The sequence below is a fragment of the Clarias gariepinus genome, chromosome 17 (genome assembly GCF_024256425.1).
Source record: "Clarias gariepinus isolate MV-2021 ecotype Netherlands chromosome 17, CGAR_prim_01v2, whole genome shotgun sequence".
Classification (NCBI taxonomy): Eukaryota; Metazoa; Chordata; class Actinopteri; order Siluriformes; family Clariidae; genus Clarias; species Clarias gariepinus.
Window position 1 is genome coordinate 7,215,624 of NC_071116.1, and position 19,104 is coordinate 7,234,727.

At 38.0% G+C, this 19,104-nt stretch overlaps 1 protein-coding gene across 2 annotated transcripts in view; it reads left to right on the forward strand.

The window, feature by feature from the left end:
* The first annotated feature begins 8,230 nt into the window (after positions 1–8,230).
* cntnap3 (contactin associated protein family member 3) overlaps positions 8,231–19,104 on the forward strand; it is a 163,375-nt gene continuing 152,501 nt past the window's right edge. For both annotated transcript variants that reach the window (XM_053516446.1, XM_053516447.1), the window contains exon 1: positions 8,231–8,357. In XM_053516446.1, the coding sequence (XP_053372421.1) occupies positions 8,273–8,357 (85 nt within the window). In that variant the 5' untranslated portion in view covers positions 8,231–8,272. The remainder of the gene's footprint in view (positions 8,358–19,104) is intronic.

The window sequence follows — 19,104 nt, forward strand, 5'->3', positions numbered from 1 at the left end:
CAACATGCAATCTTCATGCACAGACCCAAGGTGAGAATCTAACCCAAAGAAAAATAACCCAAAGCCACGCTTGACAAACATACATTTTTACAGTTTTTTTTAATATCACAATAGATTATTTTTCACCCCAGAAATAATTCACTTTATGTAAGCAGGGTTGAAAGTACAGTAAAACCTTGAATTGTGAGTAACTTGGTCTGCAAATGTTTTGCAAGATGAAAATAATTTTAACTTAATAAACGAGCGAGGGCTTGAAATACAAGTAGTATGTATATGTTTGCCATATACATTGCCAGAACAACACTGGTTCTTCTCTCTCACGCACTATGGGATTTTGGGAAATTGTCTCCCATGCTTGGTCTCAGTGCGCATGCATCACTTGTATAGTCAACATCCATTCATTTGTGTACAATTTAGGCCACTGGTGTGTGCACATGTAAAGCACTTTTTTTAAAGGCTGTAGCCGTGCGGGAGATGATTCTGTTTAATGACAATGCAATGTCACATCTAAACGTCTCACAAGGTAAAGTCCAGGCTAATTTTTTTATTTTTTACTTTATAATTCTATTAATCATTTTAATATTAATATTTTTGGGTTGTGAAACAAATTATGGGAGTTTTCATCATTGCTAAATTTACTTTGATAAAAGAGTGCTTTGTATTACAAGCACGTTTCCGAAAAGAATTATGCTTGCAATGCAAGGTTTAGCTGTAGTTTCAAATTATCCTTTAGAATATCCTCAGCTTTAAATAGACAACTAGAATCCTATGTAGGGTGTATAATCCCTTCTTCTATACACCAAGTAGTACCCGTGTTTAGTGGTTAAAGAGGGATTTGAGATTCACCTTAAAGGCTAGTAAGCTAGTTTACTGGAACGACCAACTGGAAAGAAGTTATTAAGGATATAACGTGCTGTTTAAGATGCCATAACATTATCAGATGTGTTTTCTTGCTGAAAGTGCTTCCGCAGCTCTTTCCGTTATCTGATACTGATGACCACTATTGAATCTTACAGTGGTACACCTATAGGTATACAGTATGCAAGCCTAACACTGATACACACTTCCCATCTTATGCAATTAGCAGTGATTATAGCCTAACTATTGATATTCTAATTTCTTGTTACTAAAACCTTTGTTTTGTACTAAACATGTAATATAAACCCTTGAATATTAAAATGACAATCAAATTGTGTGGGAAATGTGAATTTTTTTTTTTTTTTCAGAAAAACTGCAACAGCTGGCTAATGAGGAAGCAGGGACCCGCCCACATGGGAGATTTATGTTAGAAGTACTAATGAAAAACTTAGCAGTGAAATAAAAATGTTATTTACAGTAGTTAATTGCATTTGATATTAGTTTTTTTAATTATTGTTATTAATTTTCAATTTATTTATTTTTGTAAATAAACCTGATTCCATACGCATGACACTAAAAACCTTTTCCTTGCATGACTCTTTTTTTTTTTTTGGAAGATGCTGTTTACACACACGTTACAGGTTTCTTGTAAAGTCAATTATATCTTTCTACTGCAAATAATTAAAATGATTCACAGTTTTCAAAGATGAGTACCGCCAAACCTGTTATTTTTAAAGGGATGGCACATTTTTGCAATAATTTTTACATATCATTTACATAAATTGGGACATTTGGCCAGGCAACATTAAGCCTTTTTTTTCTATCCAGTGACATGTAGTTGTAAGTACACAAATGCAAATTCCTGCCAGCAATGACATCTTGAATCTTCATCCAAAAAAAAACATAGTCCCTAATTTGGTGATATTCAGGGAAATGATATGTTTTTGCCAATTATACAGTATCTTTAAGCATACACAGCTGTTCATTCAAGAGTCTTACTACTAAAACTAAAGAAAAGCGAGAGGAATGTATGTGTGTAAGGGAGAAAAAGTGTGCCAATGTGAAAACTTCTGCAGCTTTCTTCATTGTCAATTTGACAGCTTCAAAATCTAAACGCATCATCGTGATCTTACATTTGCATTTTAATCTAAAAAAGAAACATTTAAAATGTGTCTGAAGTCTGAATTCCTGTGATACACATCGCACAACCCTATTGCATGACTTTTAACCATCTTTGTTCAAAGTTTACCAAACAAAAAAAAAAAAAAAAAGAAAGAAAGACGAAGAAGTTTGAAAACCTAAACTCTTAAGTTTAATTTTTCATTATATTTTTTGTCTTTGTATCTGTGCTTGACATTTTTACTGTACCGGTCTTGGTTACTGCTTGATCATAAAGTAGTTTGCTTTATGTTATTAATAGTTTAGTCTTATCATCAAAAGATCACAAGCGTAAATTCCAATACTGCCACAACCATTTATAGCCAAGAGTTTAAGACTAAAAGAAGGGATGACAGCTGTAGCAGGGGTGCCGTGCTCTGTCAGCTCACAATCAGGGCTATACTAGAAAATCTTTTGTGTTCAGGAGGTTCATGTTCGTGCAAGAGCTTAGACAACTCTTCCTTACAAGTGTTTAGCTGCTCTGTGATGTAGCATGAGCGGCACTTTGAAATGAGGTGATGGTAGCTGGCTTCATGTGAGCCTAAAGCAGTGGTTCTCAAACATTTTCTGTCATTCCCCACTTAAGGGGGTGGGCGAATTTTCAAGCCCCACTTGTTAACAAAATGATTAAGAAAACGACCAAGTGTATTTTTTATTGAAATATCAATTTCTAAACCAATAAGATCAAATAACGGCAAGTTCAAAACAGATAAAATACACGTGCTATTGTTATAACAGGCTTACTTCGTCACTTATCTAGAGCTTTCTTTCAAAGAAGTCGAGTGGCTTATTAACGTGACTGGGGTGTGTTGTCTCTAAGTGTCTTCCTACTTTGTTGGGTCTCATGCTATCTGCTGCCAGCGGTTTAAGACACAAAACACACACAGGTCTCTCCTCTGCCCTCACCATCCCCACCATGAATCCAAGCGCAACATAGGCTTCATCATAGGCTTTTTGGTTGATTAGGCTGATAGTGCTGAATCACCTGCTTTTTTGTGGTCCATGTAACAAATGTATCCATTGATGTTATTATGCTCACTAAATACAGTACGCTACTGACCCGGTGTTATGCTCTAAAATGCCCCCCTCGCCACGAATTGCCTCCCCTACATAATCCCTTTCAAATAATATATTAGAACATAAATTCATAGGTTTATGGTTTACAAATTACAAATTATAACAAATGAATTTAATTATAAAATAAGCAATATAATTTTTTTTTTATATTTTTATATTGCTTATTTTATAAAAAAAATCGTTTCCTATAATTTTTCACCACAAACAATATTTATTTAGTGCAATTTGTGATAAACAATTTGTTATTTGTACATTGACAAACCCCTACAAAATAAATGTGCCATAAAATAATCATTTTTGGGGATTTGTATTAATCGTCTCGACGGCTGTCACGTGCCTAGGGTTAATTATAATAGTAATAATATATTTGATAATAATAAACCTTTGAATGTATGTCCTAATATAATATTTGATAGAGATTACGTGGGTATGTGTTGGAGGTGGGGGGGGGGGATGAGTTTGGGCAATCCGTGGCAGGGGGGCACTTTAGCTTATAACACCTGTTTGAGTCCGCGGTAAAGTTAGTTTGATATTCGCATCTCCGAATTCAATAGCTGCGCAAATAAACCCGTGAATAAGATACCCAGATATATTTCCTCTCTACATTGTCTTTCAGCTACATCCGCCTTAAATTATACAAGTTTAAGAGCATAAACACCATTATTATCTACGGCGCAACGAATGATTTAGGGATCATCACAAAATGCCGCATACCAACAAAAAGCGTAGAACGATATTGATTTTCCCTTCTGTTCAGCGCCTGAAGGATCAAAAAGCAACTTTGTTGCCGCACTAGAAACTAGAAATGCCAGACTAGTACTGTCTGAAAAAATACAGAAACATCAGCATACACATTGGAATAAATAAAATTACATACATAATACCGAATGTTTCCTTATATATATTGTTCCTCTGCAATTAACATGCCGACGTTAAACCGTTATTGTTGAACTATGGTTCCACTTTTTCTCTAAAGTTATTTTAATTTACTTGTATGAATGATTCATTTCTTTGCACATGATTGTTTAGTTTCGAGTGTCGGATGTTTATTGTCAATAAAGAAAAGCATGAATTATAATAGGTACTTTCCTATTATTTTCCACTAATTCCCTCCCGTTCATTGCGCCCCACCTGTCATGCCTGTATTCCCCACTAGTGGGGCGCGCCCCACACTTTGAGAACCACTGGCCTAAAGCATTTGATCATTTTGATTCATACTTATTTTCTGACATTTCATCCATATTTGCATAATTTCCATTTAATTTTGTAAAGCTGCTTTGCAACAATGACCATTGTTAAAAGCACTAGACAAATAAAATTGAATTGAATTAAATTAACTTCCAGATTGGTAGCTATAAGCAGGAATCATGGAATTACAGTAAATACTGTTTGCTGCTTGTCAAGCACCTGCCTCACTTTTTCAAGTATTTGCAATGCCTGTTTAATAGAACCAAAAACCTGCATCTGCAACCTGTCTGCCCATATTTGATCTGAAACCAATAACTTATGCATTCTAAAACAGAACATATCTGATGTCCTGTCCTACAATCTATAACTTATTTAAAGAATTTGCTCTGGCTGCATTGGTTAAAGTGTTGTGCTGATGATCTAATAGTTTCAGATCCACTGTTGAGTATAACATTTATCCCATTTGCTCTGATACTTTGATTGAACTAGATATAAGAACTCATTGATTGGTACCAAATACCACATCGGGTAAACTAATTGCTGAGGTTGTACCAAAAGTAATCCAATAATGGGTGTAAAGTTTACTGACATATAGTAGGTTGTTCACACCTTGGTAGATTAACAGTTCCTCCTAATAAAGGTCATTCTCAGTCTAGTCTTCATCAGGAGCCATGTACTGTAATTGCACCATCGTCAAACCCGACTCCCGAATCTCCTTTAAAAGTCCACTTGTTGCAGGTGATATAGTCTCAGACTGTATGGTTCGTCTTCAATGTTGGTCTTAATTCTCAAAACTCACATTGCTCTTTTCAATGGTGCCATCACTCTTATAAAATTCTGTAGCACAACAGGAGACCATCAACTCCACGAAGGAGATTTTCAAGGAGTTGGGTTCAATAAATTATCCAACTGCATTGCTTGGGAAGTGTGGAGACTACATAGTCGGTGAAAATTAAGTGGGGAATATTAAAATGATATATGGCGGGGATAAAATGACTTTATTTTTATGAAGTATGTACCACCCCACTTTGCTCTTACTGTGCATGCGTGGTTAGACCAGCATTTTCCAGGACGTTGGCAGGGGTGACACAGACCCCATGGAGGGCTTTTCTGTGCAGCTTTGCAAAGGAGCATGTTCACGGGACAAAGCCTTGCACAGTGGAGGCTTTGGAGGCAAAGATTCAGGAGGTTTTTAGCAATATCCCAAATGACTTTCTTCATCTCCAGCCGTTTGAGGAAACTGATGGACCCCATCAGTGTCTACGTACATTGAAATTTAAAGATTTCCTTTTTTTCCCCTTATGTAATAAAGTACACATGCAATTTGTTCCATTAAATGTGTATTAGAATTATGGGCTTTATTATGAATTTTTAATGCCTAGTTACTTTTCACACACTCTGTTATTTGAGTACTGCCTATTTATAGAAGAAGAGGTACTCCACCAGTGTGTGCATTTGAAATGACCTAATTAATCAGTGACATCATAGGAAATGTTTCTTATGTCTGTTTATGTTATTGAATCAAACGTGAACATGCATGTGTATGTTGATAAATTTATGCTACTAAACACAATTTTTATTAAATTAGCTAGCTGTTTTTAAATTAATGTGCACCAGCTGAAGTGGATCCATTACTATTTTTCATTTCATATTCCTCAGAAACTTCGCTAAATTCCTCTCTCTAAACTGTTGACAACTTGTTCAGTTTGTTTGGCGTTTCCCAAACCTTTCATTCCTATTCTTCTACTTTACTTAAATGCCATAATAAATGAGATGGAGCGATTTCCTAATGCTTCCCTGAACATGCCTGTGTCTTTCTTTCAGCACCATGGAGCTCACAGCAGCTTACTGAGTGTGTGCATATTTTCAAGTGTGTGTCGGGTTAACGGGTTAGGTGGTTATGAGCAGTTCTCTCCCGCAGATGTGGTGTGTCTGTGTAAGTGTGCTTCACCCTTCCTGCGCTGGAACAGTGGAGCCTCGATGTGCCGCCTATCGATTTGCGTTAGAGTGATGCTTTGTTTATGACAGTTCACTCAGTGGCTAAACGTCCTGGCCAAGCGCAGAATAACACACACAGATACAGGTTGGCGGTATTTCACTCTGGCTTAATATTCGTTAAATAATTCAAAGTGAATAAACAGAATGGAACGTTTATGGCGGTAATGAAAGAGTATTTGACATTTATTTCATAGAGTTTGTTCATAGATTTAATCGAAATGAGTGATGTTAAACCTCCTGGTTGCTGTGTTTATTAATGTTGTCAGATTTAACCCAGAGGCTTGACAGGAATTTAACAGATGGAGGTGCAATTCTTGGATCATAAATAACTCCAGTGAAACAAGGACATTGGATTTTGGTGTACCTGGGAGAAAATAATATCTTTCAACTGTGCAGGAGTACCATCTGTGGGCAGACAGACAGACAGACAGACAGACAGATAGATAGATAGATAGATAGATAGATAGATAGATACCACTTTGGGAACAGCTAAAATGTTTCAAATTGAAGGTGGGGAAAATATGTTGTTGTGGAAATGCTTTTCATCAGGGAATAAAAAAAAAAAACAATTAATTAACAGATGAAGCAAAAATATTGGGCAAAATGTTAAGAAACCCTATTTTAGTCTGCAAGACATGGGGATTGGTGTCTTAAACACTAACCCCCATGGCTTGCAGACTGGAATAGGTTTTCTTAAAGCATTTTAAAGTATTTTATTTCTTTAAGCCCACGGCTTGAAAATTGCTGTTTTACAATGAGTGCTACAGTATACAAACTGACAAAGCTTGAGCAAATTTAAGAAGACAGATGTGAGAGATGTGATAGGTATTGTTAACTTCAGTAGACTGGGAAGCTGCATTGCTCTAATTTTGCTCATGCATCCTTTTCCTGGTGGACTAGTCATCATTTGAATCTGTTTGATTTGTGCTAATAGCTCTAGCAGTGTGATCACAGTATTTGATCAAACTATCTTTTGCTGGTTGCAGTGACTTAAGGTAAGCAGATTTCCGTTACATTACCCGATTTCCTGATCGTTGGCAGGAAATAAGTTCTATCTTAAATGTTAACATGAAAACTAAGCTTGGGTTTGTTCTATTAATGCAAAATTGTCTGATTGCATTCTGTTGTGTGCCCCCTACTGGAATCCTCCTTTAACATGAGTACTATACTGTATAGGCTAGTATATAATCAAATATACTTATAACATTTCCAGATGCCAATGCCAATGAATGGTTTAAAAGCAAGCATATTTCTGCCCTAAGGGTACTCAATCTTAGTAGCATTAACATATATCATAGTAACGTAACCTAATCACTGTGATACTAGTTGATTCCTGTTGGGTTCGTTAATCACAGGGACATTTGCTGATTAAGGAACAGTTAACTAATAATTTGCTGATCCTAAATAACTTCAGCTAGTTCAGTTAGTTCTGAAAATCACATTAATCTTTGATAACCCAGGTTTAACCTCATAGTGATGCTTTACATGATTGCTTTTTATTATCATCATGGTTTCGGAACATATCAGACAAACTGATTTAAAACTGTCTGCAGTAAGAATTAACATATTTTGATTTGTTCAGTTCAGAATGTCCATTCAGTTAGAGAGACACCAACTAGAGAGAGAGAGAGAGATAGAATAAATAGGAAAAAGAAAAAAGAATTATTCAGTATGGATAGGAAACACATTTATCGTTGTGTTCTGTTAAATATTATTATGAATATGATCGTGTTTATGACGTTTGTCACATTTCTACAATACAACTTGTGAATTTAGCGTCGACACCTCTCCACCTCTACACCTCAGCTGCGGCGCGTGCACGACGCACGGCTCGGAGGCGGGGCCAAATGGTCCATGCCGCACGCACGCGCCCGAGCTTGCCAGTAGCTGCGTGAACAGAGTCGCGCGCGGCTCATTCCTCTAGTGCAGGAGCGCCGAAGAGAGAGACAGAGTGTGTGTGTGAGAGAGAGAGATAGGGAGACTCCGCTTCAGCATGGATTTACCGCTCAGGGCGAAACGCGCAGCGCTCATCAAACTCGCCCTGATGCTCGGCTGTGCCCGGCTGTCATCCTGCAAAGGTGAGAAGCGATGCACCTGCTTAAAAAAAATAAAGATACTGTATATATTTTAAATTAACTTTTTTTGCTTTATGTAAGAAAACATTCATTTATAATAATAAATTACACGCGTTAGAATAAAGTTATGCATTGCACGAGTGCGTGATATTTCTGATGCATGGTTTTCCAAATCTAATTTACAGCCCAGAAGTATAATAATAATAATAAGGATGGTAATGATGATGATAAAAAGCAAGTTATATATATTGTAATGGACACTACCTGTATAAGTGGCATATTCAACCCTTTTACACGTCGTTCTTGGTGCTGATGGTGTTCTTGGTGCTGATCTGCGCGTGTTATGCGTTTGTTGCAATGCATGTGTCGGATTTGCACGCTTCTGCATGTTGACACACCAAGTATTTTGTGTAAGCTCTCGTGTGTGACAGTCCGGTTGGTGTGTGCACTCAGACTGAGACAAGATGTCACAAGAGTGGTGTAGGAAAACAACAACAACAACAACAACATATAACAGTAATAATATATATGTATAATTTTTTCTGCACGGGGAAATCTTTGCACAGAAGTACTTGCAAATAATCGTGCATGGGAAATACAGAAAGCCTTCACACACTGTAAATAGTGTTATGTCAGAATGAGCACGGGGAGGATTTAGACAGTAGGCAGTGTGCTCATGCACGCACGAGCTCGCTTGCGCGCGCACACACGCACGCACACGCTGTAGCCTTACTATACCTGCAATTGACATAATGCAACAAATCAACACCTGCACCGAAACCTACCTATTTATTTCTTGTTTTAATTAATTAAATCCTTAATTTATTCAGTCAAATTTTAAGTAGTAAGTAGCCCACATGATGCCAAAACCGATTTCACTATCCTTGAGACAATAATTAAAGATAGTAAAACACCCCCACTCCTTTCCCCCAAACACACACTCACACACATTTCTGAGGAAATTCAGTCCTGATCAAAGATATTAAAACATACTACCAGCCCCCAGCCTCAACACACACACACGTACACTTATATTGGAAACTCTTGTAAGGACATTCGGTCCCAACAAAATACATTAAACCAACCCCTATCTCTTTCAAACAGACATAGATGAACAAACACATATGCGCGCACACACACAGACCACACACACCATTTGGTATCGATCCATTGCCTTGTTACATCAGCCCTGAGAAAAACCAACACCACATTTAACTCATATAAATATATGTTCAGGCTACACCTACTGTATCGCATGGAAAAACTATTTCATGTCATTTAACCAGGCATCACGCCATAACGCTGAGGCAGCAAAGCTTTCCCTTTCAATAAAAGTTCATCACAAATGATAAAGACATGGAGCGTGGTTTTGTGGTGTGGTCCTGGCCGTGGTTGGTTCAACGAAACTTTATTCAAACCAGTGCTGATTTGTGGGGGAAAAAAATCTATTTTGTTTGTTGTTTTTTGAGCTTTTGTCCAGGTTTGTGTCAAAATGCAGAGTAAATTCCGAGCAAGAGATTAAATTAGGAACGCAAAACCTCGGCCGTCAATTCAGATTTAATTCATGCATGTTTAACAGCTCGATTTAGATTTCAGTGGCTCGACAAGTGCATGGAAAAATCCTGTAGTGGAGCTGATCAATGTAACTGCTTATTGCAAGTTTTATAACTGCTTATTGCAATTCTTTAGGGAAAGGCGACTTACTAGTTTAGTTTCTTTCCCCTCTGGTTAGCGAGGCACCTGTTTTCGTGTTTGTTGCTTATGCACAGTTCGACACAAGACTACTGAAAAGAAAAAAAAAAAACTGTGCACACTCTTACCCATGCCTTTTTTTTAAATATTTCTGCTTAACTTCTGAAGAAATTTATACAATCAGTAAACATAGTACATTAAATATATAAACTGCGATGTCCGAGACATCATATTTACCATGCATCTCATAAAGAAATGTCACAAATGTAACAACAATTTTTTCTGCATGTTGTATGCATAAACACGCCAAATTTATATTAGTAGAAAATACTGTATGTACTTTATTGCAAGACGTTGTCTGTTTGATGTCATAGTGCTATATTGCTGTTAAATTCCCACTTGATGTATGTTCAAGTCAAATCGGGACTTGTGATGAAATTTCTCGTTATGAAGGTTGATTGACCGATTGATGTTTACAGCAGAATTAGCACAGTACTTAGCATTTTCAGTCGTACAAATGTTTTAAAGAAGACTGTACGTCTATGAAGGACAATCCCAACTGAGGTGGCTCGGAACCCACTGCAGTCTCATCTGCATCGTCTATCGGAACTATACACACAACTATTCACAAACACCACTTGTACATTACAGAAACTCGGCTTGGAGTTATTGCCATATCCCACGTACAGTCCTGTCTTCACAAGCCATTTCCACTTTTGCCAACTAAAGGAGTTCCTGGGAGGCCAGGGTCTCATACATAAAGCGGGCAGTACAGCATACTGAGAAAACTTTTTCTTTTTAGTGCATTAGTGTAGCAGGGGATTATATAGAGAAATAAAGTTAGGAACTCTCATAACCATGCTGTGTTATTCTGCACAATCAAAAGTCTCGGTTTGACTTGAACATCTCTCGTATTTGTTTTTTTTTCCATACATGCACATAAATCAATATATGAGGTTGTAAGATTTGTCTGCGTTGTTCTCAAGAGGTTAAAGAACAGCGTATGCAGATTGACTTATTGATCCTAAGCTCGTCTCTGCTTGTCGTCTTTCTTTTCAATTTTTCTTCTCATGTAAAGTATTGAGTAGAAAGTACTCCATGTTTTTTATTGCTCTCTACTTTCCCCTAGTGGAGGAACCTTTATTATAGATTCATTCGGGTACTTTTTTTTTCTTCTCATGCTAATGACTTGCCCTCTCATCTGTGGCATTTGGCTTTGGGTCAGCCCACACCGTAAGTCTCTTTCTGTGACATGACCTTGGATCATTTAATATGCTGTCTACAGTCAGGTTTTTTGACTCTGGCTGCAATCCAAATAGCTCCTCATCGTCAGTCTGGCACAAAGCACTTTATATTTACTCTATATGTTTAGCAGCGAGCCTTTTCCAGGTCAGCCTGCGCCTTATTAATAAAGGCTCATGCGTTTTATATTTGATGAGATTAGTTTTTAACGGCAGATCGTTGACCACTGGTATTGATTCGGAAAGTGAAAAAGGCAAATATAAGCAGGTCTACTTTTATATTGTTGACAGGGACTGTTAAGATATAAAGAGATCAATTTTGTTTGTCTATTTATTAATTTTTTTATCTGCATTAGGCGGCCCTGTGGCTTAGTGGTTAGCACTTTCGCCTTGCACCTCCAGGGTCCATGTTCGATTCTTGCCTCGAGGTCTGTGTGCATGGAGTTTGCATGTTTTTCCTGTGCTTGATGGGTTTCCTCTGGGTATTCTGGTTTCCTCCCACAATTTAAAGACGTGCAGATTAGGCTAAGTGCCATTCTCCAATTGCCCATAGTGTAAGAATGTTGACCAAAGGTCCTACCATAATTGTAAAAATGGGAATAAATACAGTCCACGGTCCCTAGAGGTTCCCAGATTTATGGATCATGGATCTATATACAGTATGTAAAGTGCCCAACAGTTACTTTATGTTTCTCGGGTTTATTATGTTTGTAAACAAGATATGAAGCCAGTACTGCATTAAACAAGCTTTTGATACATATTAGATTTCAGCCTTCCATCTGTTCCCATAAAAAGCCATGGCAGTTTATACACGAGGTCATAACTCATAACTCTTTGATTTTTTTGAGCAAACCAAACGAGATGAACGAACCAAATGTGTATACAGTGTTTGTGTGTCTGTGTGTGTGTTTAGGAAAGAGCTAATACACTTTCGCTCGCAGTAATAGAAACAGATGGCTCTGAACTTTGCACCCACCCAACTGTCTCCCAAACACTCTTGGCTCCTATATCTGAATCTAGTTCGGTGTGACAGATATACTGTAGCTTCCAATATTTTGTTAGAAAAAAAGAGGAAAAAGAAAAAATCCTAGTAGAATCTTCCTAGAAATCTGGTGCTAATTCATGCCCAGTTCATGTGCTCCTGATCTTATTCATATATTACTCAAGGTCTCATAAGAAAAGATGCCTTATGTAATAATTTACTGTAAGCTTGAGGCTTTAAAAAAAATAATAAAAATAACCTGACCAGTCATGCTCGTTCCACTATCCACTGAAGTGCCTGACATGAAAGTGACCTCAGTGGGTTAAAGACGCTAAGATGTTCTGGTGTTGTGGCCCGTGAGATTTCCGGGGAGCTCAGGAATCAAAGCCGTGGTATATTTTTGCGGATTCTCTCGAGTAAGCCGAGCTCATCCTCGCTGAGTTAAAGTACACGGCTGATGCTTGCTGTTTACTGTTTCTGCCAGATGACCCACTTTTTTCCACTCCTGAGTCAATTTTTTTTAGTTCCCAAAGGGCTGAGAGTATGATAGAGATATATCTTTTTCTATATGGTATAGGTATAGGATTGAGCAGGAAAACACTTGAGGATAAGCTGTTACAGGAGGAAAGAAAAAAGTTGTGCTGATGTAAAGCAGTATGCCTGTTACCGTCATGGAGTTTGTTATTTTGTCAAGAAAAACGTGTCTATGAGTGTTTTTTCTTCTTATTCTTCAATGTCATGGAACGGCCACGAAACCAGTTTGTTCCTGTTATTGTGACAATTATAGCAGCTGTAAATGCATGTTCCCCTCATTCTCTCTCTCTCTTTCAGTATCAATTATTAATGAGACACAAACAGAATTGGAAAATCTACCCGAGATTACGGATTTACATCTGGCTGTATTTAAACCCTGATACTGGAGACTCCTTCCCTCAATCAAACCTTCAAATGAGTTCCATAACAAGATTTTAGACAGAGCACTGATGGAGCCAATCAAAAGCAAGAATTCGATCACTGTCTAACTGTCTTAGCCAGCCAATCAGCATCCAGCACAAGCAACCCAAACAATAACAACTAGTGCTGCTCTGGTTTAACTGCTTAGCATGGCATTTGGGATTTTGCCGAGTCAGCATGAGTGAAGTCAAACAGCAGTGTGAGTAAAAGAGCCTGGAGAGAAATGTAATCCTGCTGGTGTAAAACTGCAACGAAATACCTTCATTTCTTCCACAAACACAAAACTCTCTGTGTTCTCCAGGGGAAGTTCATTTTCAACGGTCCTATTCAGTTCATTTCAGACTGGACAGTGCAGGTTAGCATGCTGGCAAGCATTCGATTTAGATTGTGGTTTTAAGAGTTAATGAATGAATCATGTTTTCAAAACGTGTATCAGAGAATGTAATAAATATGTATGAGCATTGGGGTTTAAGTATAGTAAGTCAGCAGCTGACTGTGGTGTAATGGAGCCCATTTGATCCATGATCTGTACAGATTCCTGCTCATGGTTTGGTTAATTGCAAAGTTTAACCATCATAGTGTGAAACACAATTTTACTGCTGTACAGTTTGATAATTTGGGCCCATTACTGAGCAAATAAAAACAAATTTTGTTTTTAATCACGTTCTCGCATGCACAAATGGTACTTTTTGCTAGCTCAAACACAATCTTGCACATTTGCTTTGTGCTTATCTGGGTTGCCAGATCACTCTGACAAAATCCTGCATGGTCAACTCCAGTTTGTAATAAACCAATACTTGAATAAACCTAGAAATTAATAGATTTGTTATATCAGCTGTTGTCAAGCAGAAGAGTAACCGAACTGTGCTGGCCACTGGCTCGACTGGCCTGGTGGGCAGGTGGTGCTGAAAATCCACCTGTAAAAATCACGCTAAATACGCTAAATATTATTAGGACTAGAACTCAGACTGTAACCCACCTTTATATATAGTAGGCGCCTGCTTTGTTTGCATTAGAATAAAATTAGTGCTTTGTTTGCACTAAAATTGGTTACTAATACAATAAAAAGTATCCTAAATATTATAAGTAGGTGCGCCCTCTAGATAAAAAAAAAATGCACGTTGTTTGAATTATTAAAAGGTTAGTTGTGACGTGATCCGTACCCATTTGCTTCCTTGGCCCTAGCTTGCTCTTTAGGCTTTAAAATTTCTACTACTTGGTAATTAGCATTTTAATAAAAAATAAATAACCCCTTTAAAACCGGACACAGACATGCTCAAAAATGCGCCATGGGAAATGCATGCAATGCAACTACCTTCATCCCTCTATTAACGGTTCTCCATAGCCCCATCAATCTTGTATCACAATCTGTAGCCAGGTCCTGACTGCTATAGAAATATGAAGGAAAATTGTTCAAACAGTTTGGTAGTTATGAAGGTTTGTTTGGGACCTGATACAAAACCGAAAACCCCAAAGGAATTACCTGACTTTACACTCTACCCGGTTTTCACCCACCCACACACGCACACGAAAATGCCTTTATAAAGACTTTGAAAAAACGGCAATCCTGATCCCAATTTTTGATGGACACACACGAAACTTAACATCCTCAACAATTTAAAAGAATTTTTCAAAGAATTGTCTCCATTTCTCATTATTATTATAATTTTTTTCTCATTCACTATTATTCAAATGAAAAATGGCAGTACTTTCTTTTTTTGAACAATACTGTATGCATCATCCAAAAAAGGAAAAAAAATGCCTTACAGTATATCACCATGCCTTATATTGCCCATTATTTTATCACTGAGCATTGGATATTTTATTGCAAAATTTAATTTAAACATTGGACGTCTCGAAAGCTGTTTTAAGGTTTCTTGACTTATGTTAAGTTCTACAAGTAATAAATAGAAAGCAAACATACACTTACTGATCTGTGAAATGAATTGATCTGTGACCAAAACCCAGAAACAATCCGAACTTTGATTTTTGTGATCCGTTGCACTCCTAGTAGTTACAGAAACTGGTTATAAATAAAGGGAAAAGAATACCGAAACCTTTCGTATAAATAAAATCCTGTGCTGCATTACAACCAGACCCCCATGCCTGATTGTGCTTGCAGAGAAGAGGAGCTCTTAGGCCTATTTTATGAGCTTCGATAAGTCTAATGATACGTTGTGAACAGGGCTGTGCTCAAGTATCAACCTGAGTATAAACAGATTTACTTCTAAACGAGCATTTTTAGAAAAAATTACTTGTGGAGAGGCCCTTAAATTCTAAAAACACATGTGTACTTTTACACACACAAAAAGCTAAGTACGTTAAACCTTGCATAATGTTAGTCAGTTTAAAATAATGTTATTTGCATGGATTCTGGGGTAGCTCGCAGCCTAACGCAGTTGTTTCTGTGAAAATTCAGCGAGCGGAACTTAAGATACTTGCCGCCATCTGTCTATGGTAACTGTACACAGAATAATGCACGAATATCACTTACACATTATAAGAACTAGGCTGAAAGTTGTTGCCAACTAAAGGAGTTCCTGGGAGGCCAGGGGTTTTATACATGGACCATACAGACCAGGAGGTTGTTAGATTTGTCTGCGTTGTTCTTAAGAGGTTTAATAACTGCATACTGTATGCAGATTGACTTATTGATCCTAAGCTTGTCTCTGCTTCCTCGTACTTTCCTGACATTGCTCCAGGCCATTTCCATATATGTGGGCAGTTAAAGGAGTTCCTGGGAGGCCAGCGTTTCAGACATGAAGCAGGCAGTCTGATTATGGCTCTGGTGTCCTGAGGAAACTTTCTTCCTTGATCATATCCAAGTATAAAAATAGTTTTTACTTTTATAACTATGTCCTGTTATTCTGCACAATCAAAAGTCCTGGTTTGACTTGAACAGCCCTCAAACATATCAGCCTTATTCAAATTGCATACAGTAATGGTAGACGTTTGGTTAAAATACAGTATGTTGGACCGCAGTACACTTGTTCTGCAAACGTGCAGAAGACTATAACAGCATTGTGTAGTGGCATACAGTTATAGCGTCGTTGACATTCTCTCGGCCTGTAATCATTTCAGATTAGTCTTGTCAATAGTTTTATTTCCACCAGTCCAAAGTAGCAAGATGGCTTTCTGTCATCTGAAAGTTGTTCTCGTTACACAAGCCTATTATGAGGCGATGTAGGAATCTTACTCGCAGCCATTTTTTATGTTTGCGTAATAGATTTGAGAAATACCAATAAATACTGAGAAAGACTAGAAATGAATGGCAGACAAGAATTTTTTTCCAAAACCTTTAATGCAAATGTCATATTATACCGTAGGTATGATATTCCATCTTTGTCATTTATCCTCAGTGTTTTAATTCTGTTTGCTTAATAAAAGTGTCAGCGACTAGTCCTGGAGGGCCAAGGCACTGCAGAGTTTAGCATTCTGTCTCATTTAACACACTTGATTCACTTTAACAGCTAATTAATTCCTCTAGTATGAGCTGGTTTAGAGGAGGAAGTAAAAAAGGAGATACCACGGCCTTCCAGGACAAGTCTTGACTTTTCTTTGTTATATCCTTAAAACTCTTTTATATTACGTAAAGTCTATTTCTTCTTATTTGAAAAAAAAAAATTGCCGCGAATGGTGACCGTGAAGAGCACAGAACAACAGAACAGACACGGTGACATTCGAAATCTGCTGGTTCAGTGGTATTTTGAAACCAGCTTTATTCTAAAATAGCAGTCACCTTAAAATTCTGTCCCATATTTTCTCCAAGCTGGTTTTGTTGATGCTCACCATGCATGCCGTCCTGAATTAATATAAATTGTTTACTTCACCCAAGTTAAGAAACTTTATTCGACTGACTCTACAACATACACTGATTCACTTACTCACTCATCATCTGTACAGGCTCGTGAGGGACCTGGAGCCTCTCCCAGAAGACATAGGGCATGATGCTGGGTTCACCCTGGACGTGTGCCAATCCATCGCAGGGCACACACACATACACACACTTAACTATTTCTACATGTTAGAAATAAATGTCATAAATGTTTTTCATGTCTCAAATCATTAAGTCAAGTCAGTTGATCTTACATATCTTGTATAGCACCACTACTCATTTACTCACTCATTCTATATACATCTTATCCTGTAGAGGGTGGCAGGTGGCCTCAAGCATATCCCAGGGGACTCAGGGCACTAGATGGGGTACCTTAGAGGGGGTGCCAATCCATCTCCGGGAACACAAGGACAAACACACTCACTCACGCTATGGACTGTGGGAGGAAACCAGAGTACCCAGAGGAAATCCCCCATGCACAGGGACAATATTCAAACCCCCGAAGATGGGACTTGAACCGCAATGACTATTGACCATGAGCCTAATACAGTAATAACATGAGCATAATAAACATTAACTAGATAAGACAAGAGAAATGTTTATTCGTAAATTTATATTATTCTTACTAATAAAAGAAATCTGGTGGTGGTAGCACCAACACAGGGCAGGACAGGTTGTTCTTGGTGTTTCTGGTGGCCCTGCGGATGCAGCTCTTGTTTACAGAAAGCAATCCATGTATGTTTATTATAAGCGTCTAACTTTCATTACTGCTTCACAACTAAAAGTCGATGGTAGCAGGGCCCCGTGATGTAATGAAGCTGTGTTTAACTTGATGCAAATTAGCAAGGCACTTGTTTATTCAAATGACATCTGATAGCTGATGGCTGTGTTTCCATCTAGACATACTTCAATTACCAATCGCAAATTAATCTGCAAATTAAACATGCTGCTATGATCATCTGAAGGCAACCAGTATTTAATTAGATAAACAGAGCAGTGTGACAAGCTTTTGTTTTTTTTAAATAGTCAAGAAATTTCAAAGATGTTAACTCATCCTAGATGTTTTATAAAATGCTTTAAACCCATGTTTTCAAGATTTCTAATCTAACACATGCCATATATATACTGTAACGATTACACCCGAACGTGGGGCATCGGAGACCCGGGGAGAACCTGACTTAATATTAGCAAACGTTTCCTGTCCACCTTTAACCATGAGCAGGAATGGAAGTATACTTAAAGAAGGTTATCTGATCTAAAGAGAAATTTCTCGTTATCGCTGCTTTCAGACCGTTAATCTCCACTGAGAGCTAGTCTAGAGGCAGCCAAGCACTCCATTTAATTATGGCTGTATGGCAGCTTATGGCCAGACTCTGTATCTTCTATGAACATGTTTTATGATAAAAGTTGGTCGCTGGGTGAGAGCGCCGGAGGGCAACACTGGTAATTGTGAAGTATGCTAGCGTGTCCTGTTAAAAGCAAGCAGGCAAATCCCATTACATCGCTAAAGGGAGGGGAAAGAGAAAGCCTCGAGAGAAATCTCAGCTCAGGCTAAAAGCTGAAGAAATACCTTCACCTCTAAATTATGTCAGATTTTGCGCTCACTCATTTTCTCTACTCAGTCCTGATAGTGGCCGTTCCTTAGAGAGCAACTTGTACAGAAATGAGATGTGTAAGTAGAAAATGCTTATGCAGTCCTGGCTCGCCTGATCAGAATTTATCTCCGCTCGTTTGCACAGAGATGAGCGTATATTCGGTGAATCGGATCGATTCGTCGCAAAGGGCTCTCCACAAACACACTGACCGTTATGATTCATGATAGAGCGACGTCACAACAAGCGCGGATAAAGGAACAGAGAGAGAACACGGAGTATAAATCGCCCTCGTACATCTTCTTTATTGTCGTTTATGAAAATATATGTTGGGGAAATTCAACCCTGAGAATGGGAGTGTAATGGAGTCAAGGTTAACACACTACTTTTGATGGGAACTCGTCCATGATCGAACCCTCCCAGTTCTACTCCACCCCCCCCAAAAAAAACGATG